This window comes from Prunus dulcis, unplaced genomic scaffold (assembly GCF_902201215.1).
Source record: "Prunus dulcis unplaced genomic scaffold, ALMONDv2, whole genome shotgun sequence".
NCBI lineage: Eukaryota > Viridiplantae > Streptophyta > Magnoliopsida > Rosales > Rosaceae > Prunus > Prunus dulcis.
This window is the reverse complement of record NW_023010572.1, coordinates 1-8,876: the sequence shown is the minus strand read 5'-3', so window position 1 is coordinate 8,876 and position 8,876 is coordinate 1. Positions and strand designations below refer to the sequence as shown.

At 39.1% G+C, this 8,876-nt stretch overlaps 1 protein-coding gene across 1 annotated transcript; it reads left to right on the top strand.

The window, feature by feature from the left end:
- The first annotated feature begins 628 nt into the window (after positions 1–628).
- LOC117613751 (serpin-ZXA-like) lies at positions 629–3,552 on the top strand. The gene is made up of 3 exons (XM_034342324.1): positions 629–688; positions 887–1,027; positions 3,250–3,552. Exons 1-3 carry the CDS (start codon positions 629–631, stop codon positions 3,550–3,552), a joined length of 504 nt encoding a protein of 167 aa, XP_034198215.1.
- The last annotated feature ends 5,324 nt before the right edge of the window (positions 3,553–8,876 follow it).

Below are 8,876 nucleotides of genomic sequence, written 5' to 3'. Positions count from 1 at the left end.
AATTTTGGGATAAATCAAAAATACAAGGGAGGTCCTGCCGAATTTTCGGCAGAAATCTAAGGAAATTTAAAGAGAAATTAAAGTCAGAAGGGTAAGAAGGTCATTTGTGCCCGACATTTGTCAGGTGTCGGACACGCACAGGACTTGGCTCGAATTCCAAAGTGGAAATTGGGTCGGGTCCTGTCAATTTGGTATCAGAGCATAGGTTTTACTTCCTGTAGACTTCGCACTTTGTGCATCCTCGTTCTCTTCTCAAGTTGGGCCCAAATGGTGGTGGTATCAGTAGGAGAATCAGATAGTTTTCTAAGAGGTTTGTAAAGAGCCGTATCTATCGTACCTAGTAGGCAGGGAAATCCTAACACTCAGTAGACCTTGGAGAAATTAGCCCAAGCTATAGTCAGCCAGAGATCCATCCGTGAGATGGGTGGATCAAGTAAACAGGAGTAAGAGCTATCCATTGGAATAATAATGGTATCTAGCAGTAAACAAGGATTGAGTTGAAGGAGTATAGCAGGTCATAGGAAATCCTGGTTGTTTCATAGGAGAATAAAGTTTTGGGTAGGATGTGATTAAGAAGTGATGTTAAACTCCTTTGACCCGTACGAAGTAAACATTTTGGGAACAGAATATGATAGTCAACCTTATTCATGAGTCTACAGAAGGTGTGAACACAGGAGTTTTGCAGCAGGTTAGAGGATAACGGTTGAAACCGAATACAAGAAAAAGGTTTCACGTACTATTTCTAGTAATAAACAATGGGAAGTAAGAGGTAGTATCTGGTCATGATAAAGTTAAAAAGCCTCCATCCCAGGTATTGTAATTAGTTGGTGGTGATGTCTGTCCCAGTCAGATAAGGGGCAGACTATGGGGTGCACTCTGTACACAGTATTGGGAAGGAGATAATCTTACTCAAGAAGAGATCAAGAGAGATACTACAGTGGTGATTACAGTTTTCCAACATCAAACGGCCGCAGGCTTGGAGGCCATCGAATTGGAGCTAGTGGTAGTAGAGAAACCAGCTAGGATGGTAATATTGCAAATGGTTTTAAGGCTGGTGTAGCCAAAAGTATGGAGAGACATAATGAACTACAGTTTCAGAATGAGTTAAGTAAAAAAAATGCTGGTTTGAGGATATGCCTTAAGTGACAATTATTGGATTTCCTTGAATTAGATGTTTCCAATAGATGACATAGTATGGAGCACCCAAGTACGAAGAAAGAATGCTAAGTAAGGTTTATCGAAATCTGGAAGTGTTGTAATCCAGGATTGACAAGGAGTTAGGCATATATTGGAAGAAGGATTTTCAAATAAGTATTCTCGATAATTATCACCTGAGGAAGGTGAAATGAGATTTAAGGAAGTCAGGGAGCCAAATCCTAGCTAGATTGGACCCAATAAGATTACAGAACGTGTAGAAAATAAGCAGTCCAGATTTTTTGAAGAGAAAGTAATTAGCTTTCAGTGAGATGTGCAGTGTAGTAACCCGAGTAGCCAATGCAGGAGCAGTTCTTCTCCCCTCCTGGAAGGACAGAGATGCAAATTTCGAGGACGAAATTTTATAAGGGGGGTAGATTGTAAGAACCCAAAACAAAATATCAAAAAGAAAGAAAATATCTAAAAATGTAAGGAAAATATCTTTTAGCGAAATGACCAAATTGCCCTCGCATATTTTAATGGGGGAAAATTTGACTTTTTAATCGGAAAAGAATTTGGGAATTTCGCCTACGCCATTGCGTAGAGCGCGGCGAAAGGAGTTCGTAGACACGGAGTAGACCCGAATCGGAGCCGTAACGAGGAAGTTATGGTCTTAAAAACGCGAGGGGCAAAATGGTAATTTGGTCAAAAAGTCAGATATTTATATCACTCTCTCTCCTCTCCCCCGTCAGCTCTCTCTCTCCTCCCGCAGCTGCCCTCGCCCGCGCCCTTCCTCCCTTCCCGACGTCGCACCGGCCGCCTCGCTTGGAGTTGATCTCCGAGACCGGTGCCAAACAAACCAGCACACGACGGCCGACGTTTCCTTACCCACCTCCACCGCTGCCGTGGTCGGAATCGGCCGGAATCTGCCATGGAAGTCGACGGTTCGTCCGAATGCCATCCGAACTTCCAACCGCTCGATCTCCTCCGTTTCTCAACCAAATCAGTCGAGTGAGGTATCAGGAGCCCGACAGAATTTTAAAAGGAGACCTCCGAGGGATCGAAGTAGCTCGGACCATCTGCCGTAGAAGTACGCGGGATCCACCACCGGGCCAATCATAGTTTCTGCGCCAAGGTAAAGTTTTGCAGAAGATCCTTGCAACCTTGAAAACCCTAGAAAATGCTCTGATATCATGTTGAACATAAGGAATTGAGGTTGGAATCTGTTTGTTGACTTAGTCTGGCTGTTGGTAGGGTTTCTGAGATTATTTGACAGGTGAAAATTTTGGGATAAATCAAAAATACAGGGGAGGTTCTGCCGAATTTTCGGCAGAAATCTAAGGAAATTTAAAGAGAAATTGAAGTCAGAAGGGTAAGAAGGTCATTTGTGCCCGACATTTGTCAGGTATCGGACACGCACAGGACTTGGCTCGAATTCCAAAGTGGAAATTGGGTCGGGTCCTGTCAGCTCGGCCACTATTTGAGTCCAACTTAGTGATTAGAGGTACTAGGTCTTCAGCAGGGAAGAGGGCTGAAGCCCTTGGGTGAAATGGATTGGTAAGACCTGCAGAAGGTAAAAAGAGGAGAAGCAACCGTTAAGCTTCGGACACCGGTGTGGTGCCGGCCGAAGGCTCTCCGATGCCTAAGTCAGTTACGAGTAGCAAATCTGGCAGAGTGACAGTAAAAGTAGGGGAATGGTCTCTGGTTTTACCTGGGTACTGTTCCTTATTTATAGGGAAGTGAAAGTGGGAGCTTTGCACAAAGTTCCAATGTGGGACTTTGTGCAAGCCGTTGTGGTGGCGACATGTGTTCTGGAGATTAGGTTTGGCATTTGGGAGCTTCGGCAGGTGTCTGGCACCTCGGAAGTGTGTCTTCCTTCGGCGTGGGAGAATGCGTGGTTGCCTTGGTGCTAGTTGCTTTGTGGCTGGGTCTGCTTCGACCTTGGAAGTGTGTCTTCCTTCGGCGTGGGAGAAGGCGTGATTGCCTTGGTGCTAGTTGCTTTGTGGCTGGGACTGCTCGGTTCATTATGGTGTAAACAATAATGAAGTGGGTAAATTTAGAATCCCAAAGTTTAAGATTACTTCTAGTTTTAGTGTTTGTCACATTCTGAAGCAGTTAGGTCTGGAGCTCCCATTCCATTTTTATCCATATAAAGGAGGCAACTTGACAGAGACGGTGGAATCGCCTCCGGGTGAGGACCCTTTTGTTTCAGATATGCGCCAGGAAGCGTTCATTGAAGTTAATGAAGAAGGAACGGAAGCTGCAGCTGTTACAACTTTCGATTTGATGGATGGGTCGTCACTATATAAGCCTAAGAAGGTAGACTTTGTGGCGGATCACCCATTCTTGTTTTTTATCACAGAGGAAATGACTGGAGCAGTGTTGTTCATCTGGCAGCTGCTCAATCCTCTACACTGAATATATATTACTAGACTGGTATTATATAAATCCTCTATGAGTATTTACATCATTCTTCATAATAAAAATTTAAATATTTTATGGGAGTCTTAAGTTTAGGTGGAAATTATGAATTACAAGCAAGCCAGAAACGTCTATGGAAGTTCAGACTTTTGCTTAACTTTCATCGTGGATATATGATTTAATTCTTTTACTTGTCAAAATCCTATTTGCTTTAATTCGTAAGATGTGTAAAAGGGATCTTGGACTATATCTACATATATCGTCCCAAATCGAGCTCTTCAGTATATAACTTGAAGGGTAATGATTTTAAATTCTCATTCTCTCCTTTGCCTTGATTTATTCAATCCTAAGACTAGAAAAAAAGAGGGCAGAAGAGGGGAGTGCGAGTGCAAAATGGTGCAATTGAGTTTTGGTTAGCATACAGGAGCCATTTTCTATCAACAATTCATGAAGCAAATGGCTCCTTGCTTCCTTATATTTCTTGGCAGTAAACCTTTAAATTTTTCTTCTTACATTCGAAACCTGTGGGTTTGAACCCAAGCTGGAAAACAGAGAACGATGTAGGTGGCAATGAGTTTTATGGAATTTGAGCTAACTGCGTCTACAAATTTTTGGTGCCTTTATGTTGATTCTGTTCATCACAATTCAACCACCACTTTGCTGTTATGGAAACTAGGAATTTGCTTCTCCTCTAATAAACTCTTAGACACTTTGCTTTGCAACTTCTGGTTTCTTTTCCCACTTAATTGCTTCGGCCGGTAAAGCTTGCTTTTCTCTTGTTTTGCCATTGGATTTCCAGAAGGCTTTGTTGCCTGCCTTATAATTCTGCATATCTATACAACTACACCCTATCAAATGAAAACACCCCCACCTTAAATCTCAATTTGTCTTTTTAAGGAGAAAAAATATATACTGAAACAAGCCTATAAATAAATTTTCATCTAAGATTTGTGAAATTGTTATAGAAGACAAGTTTGGATTGTGAAAATCAAGCTTTTGGTAACCCCAAAACCAAAAACCAAGCTTTAATAAATAAATAAAAAACTATCTTCCATGTAACCGTGTGTAATTGATGTAGTCCTTCTCCAAATCACAGTTCTCATCTCATCCTCAAATTTCTTAACTCTTTTTTCTTGTTTTATTTTGATGGGTAAATTCATTTGGTAGATGTTATGATGCTTTCCATTGATATTGTCCGAGTAAAATTGTGCAAGTGTTAGTTGCTCATTTAAGCAATTGATGAAATAGTATAATCGAGTTTACTTGAGTGATGAAGAGAAAGAATGATGCTTCTACAACTTGAAGAAGTTGATCGACTTTGTGGAGAACGTCATAAATGGGCCAAAAAAAAATTGTATATTACGAGGCTGAACCTGTTTGCTGATATGTGCGAAGATAAAATGGAAGCTTTCTATTATAAAGTACCCACTATGGAATTCTGATAAGAATAACTGGGAACCATTTCTGGTGGGAGTATATAAACTTTATAACGACATTAAATACGATATGGAACCAGATTAACTGCTGAGATTCATGAGAAATGTATGCCACCATTTTAAACAGCATAAACAGTCCTTGACAATTGAGGCGGTCGATGCTATATTAGGAAGTCTGTGCCTGATTTTTTAGATCTCATTCACATATTAGTTTAAGTGCTTCTCAAGGTTCTTTCTCATGGTGGGAGTGCGAGCGGTGGCACTATTTGCACCCTAAATCTTTCTCTTGTTCCTTCTAATAAGTGGACTATAAAGAGGGTTGATGATATCTCATCTTTTGGAGGCCTCTGCGGTATGTGGGATGGGCCATTAACTTGTCAGAAACTTTTGCAAGTATCAAACAAGTAAGGTATCAAGAAACTTGCGGTAAAAGAAGTGAAGTACAGTACTGCACTGGAAACCATTACCATATGCATGTAATTTTTTATTTTTTTTACTTTTCGGTAAATATTTTAAGCATGTATTGTGTGTGTAACTCCAATTTATATATTATATTATATGCACATGTTCGTTTTGGGCATTTTCAACCATTGCCGACGTGGAATCTTTTCACGCTATATATTTCGGTTTACAATAGCCTTTGATGTTATCTGTGGAATAATTGATAATTACAATGCTGCCAACTATGAGTGCCACAATGGACAAATTGAAGGCGTTCGATTACATGATCCTAAACGATGGTCAAAACATCGATATCATCCAAGAAAATGTTGCAAATGTTGCTCAATCATTTGAGTTGTAGATGAAAGAGTACAATCGAGTTTAGTCGAGCGATGAAGAGCAAGAGAGGCGTTTTGACAACTTCAAGAAGTCATTTGACTTTGTGGAGAACTTCATGAAGGGATCAAAAAAAACCGTATACTATAGGTCTGTTGGAATAAAAAAAATCACATTGGAACGTGGGATTAAAAAAAAGGTGGGGGGAAGTTTGGAAAAAGGTGGGGGTCTCCAACCAATGAAAATGTTTAAGTGGGTTGAGTGGCTCCTATTTTTGGGGGAGTTGGTTATTCATTTTTTTAATATAAATATTCTGCATTAAAGAGAAAAAAAAAAAAGGAGGAGAAAGGAGGACAGAAAAACAGGAGAAGACGACAGAAGAAGAAAATTGTTGCAGAAGGAAAATTGCAGGAGCACAAATACAAGAAGAGACATTTTCACAGGTAGATTGATCCTGTCAATTAATTCTTGTTGGGTGGCAACCCTAAAATCATTCTCTTGGATGATAAATCCATAATGGGTGGCAACCCTAAAATCATTCTCTTGGATGATGAATCCATATTGGGTGGCAACCCTTAAATCATAAACAACAAATCCATGAGAGGATTTCTGTTTAAACAAAGCTCTGCCGAGCAAAAGAAAATCCTTTGAAATGGATACAAAATATTGGATACAAAATCCATCATGGGTGTGTAACCCTCAATCAAATGCCCTAAATGGTATATCCATTTTTGGGCATAAAACTCATTCAGTGGGTTCTCAAGAGCACAAATCCAATTTGGGTACAAAACCCACAAACAAAATCACCGAGGGTTTAATCTCACAGCAAAATAAAAATAAACTGTGCTTGATCAACCATACAACCATACTGGTCAATTTGTGGAGCAAGCCCAAAGCCCTCCATTCCTTTAAACCATCTTTTCCCTTCCTTTACCAGACCACAATGGTTACAAGCAGACAAAGGAAAACAAAAAAAAAAGAGGAAGCAGCCACCAAGAAAAAGAAGAAGAAAAGTCAACACAAAAAAAGAAAAGAAAAGAAAAGTAAAGTGGCGTCAGCCACTTTGCTGAAATTGGGAAGAGGGTTTGGTGCTGTTTGCATACAAGCAAAAAAAAAAAAAAAAGAAAAGAGCCATGAAGAAGGAGGAAAACAAAAAAAAAGAGGAAGCAGCCACCAAGAAAAAGAAGAAGAAAAGTCAACACAAAAAAAAATATAATAAAAGAGAAGGGAAAAGAGAAGTGGCGTCAGCCACTTTGCTGAAATGGGAAGAAAAAAAAACAAAGACCATGTTGTTGCAGAGAAGAAAAAGGAGGAAAAAGACAAAAAAAATCTGATACCTCTTTGATGTTGCGGCAGTCTCTTTTTTTTCTTTCCTCTGGCTTTCTTTCTTTTTTTTTTGTTTGTTTGCAAAGACTGTATATTATTTCTTTTAAAGATTGAACAGTAACAGTGTTTGTTTTCAATTCGGACTGATCACAAGTATTCCAGATAAAGATAGGATTGCAAAGTCTGACTTTTACTTGGAAACAAACCCTGTAAAGAGTTGGATAGCTAATCGCCTGCTGGACCAGATTTTGTTTTTGGGCCCCATGCTCATGGGCTAACTATCAACAAACATCAAAAGTCCAAAATAGGATCATGGGCTGTCAGAGAATAATTATTCATTTACTCTCAGAAGCCCATATAATTAATGGGTAACCCAAATAATTACCCATTAAATTTCCTAAGGCCCAAAATTTCTATCATATGGTTAATGGTTTAATTCAACAACCCTCATAGCCATATTTAGGCCTAATTGCAAATAATGTCAATTTTAGAAAATTAGTGGGTTAATCAAAATTGCTCATTAATTTTCTAATACATTGATAAAAAGGAAAGTGGTACAAAACCATCCAAATTTTCCCATGGGTCATCTACCTATGAAAATTCCAATGAGATTAAATTCAAATATCTCAAACACAAATTCTCAATTAATGGGCCACACTTACCCATTAATTTCAAAATTTCCCTATTGGGTCATCTACCCATGAAAATTCCAATGAGATTAAATTCAAATATCTCAAACACAAATTCTCAATTAATGGGCCACACTTACCCATTAATTTCAAAATTTCCCCATAGGTCACCTACCTATGAAAATCCCCAAATTATCTCAAATATACAAATTCTAAATTATTGGGCCATACATACCCATTAATTTCTAATTTTTCCCATAGGTCATCTACCTATGAAAATCTTCAAATCGTCTCAAAGACACCAACTCTAAATTATTGGGCCACACTTACCCATTAATTTCTAAATTTTGGAACTACGTCGGTTTGATCCCGTCAAGGGTACGTAGGCAGTCTAACATCCCAATAGACGCAACCGCAATCAAATTTAAATATCTGGTTTATCTTAACCAAATTCTGCCAAAAAAAAAACTTTCCCAAACGCAATGGTCAATGTTTGGGAAAAATTAATGGGATTACTCATTATTTTTCTTGGACATTGACAACAACGAAAGTGGTACAAAACCATCCAATTTTCCATGGGTCATCTACCCATGAAAACTCTAATGAGATTAAATCCAAGTCTCTCAAACATAAATTCTCAATTAGTGGGCCACACTTACCCGTTGATTTCCAAATTCCGAACTACGTTGGTTTGATCCCTTTGAAAGGGTACGTAGGCAATCTAGAGATTCAATCTAGATGCAACCATCCCAAACATATTTCCATATCGAATCCCTGGTTTATTCAGCTAAATTCACTCAAACTCTTCAATCAAACCCATTCAAATTCTTCGTTTTGTGATGAGTCATTTATTCATCATGAATCTTTGAACTACGAGTGGCTTGATTCCCGCAAAGGATACGTAGGCATCCTGAGGTTGGACTTGGGAGCAGCTGCAAAATCAAACACACACGCTCTGTTTCTTTATGATGGAATCAAAGGGTTTTCCCTTGAAGCAAGGGATTGTAATTAAGAGACTTTCGTCTCGAATGGGTCGAACCTAAAATAATAAAACCCCATTATTTAATTAGTGGTGGTGAAATTATATTAGGAGGATCACATTTTCCTTCAACATAATTTTTGGCACGCCCGGTGGGACCCATTTACCTTTTCA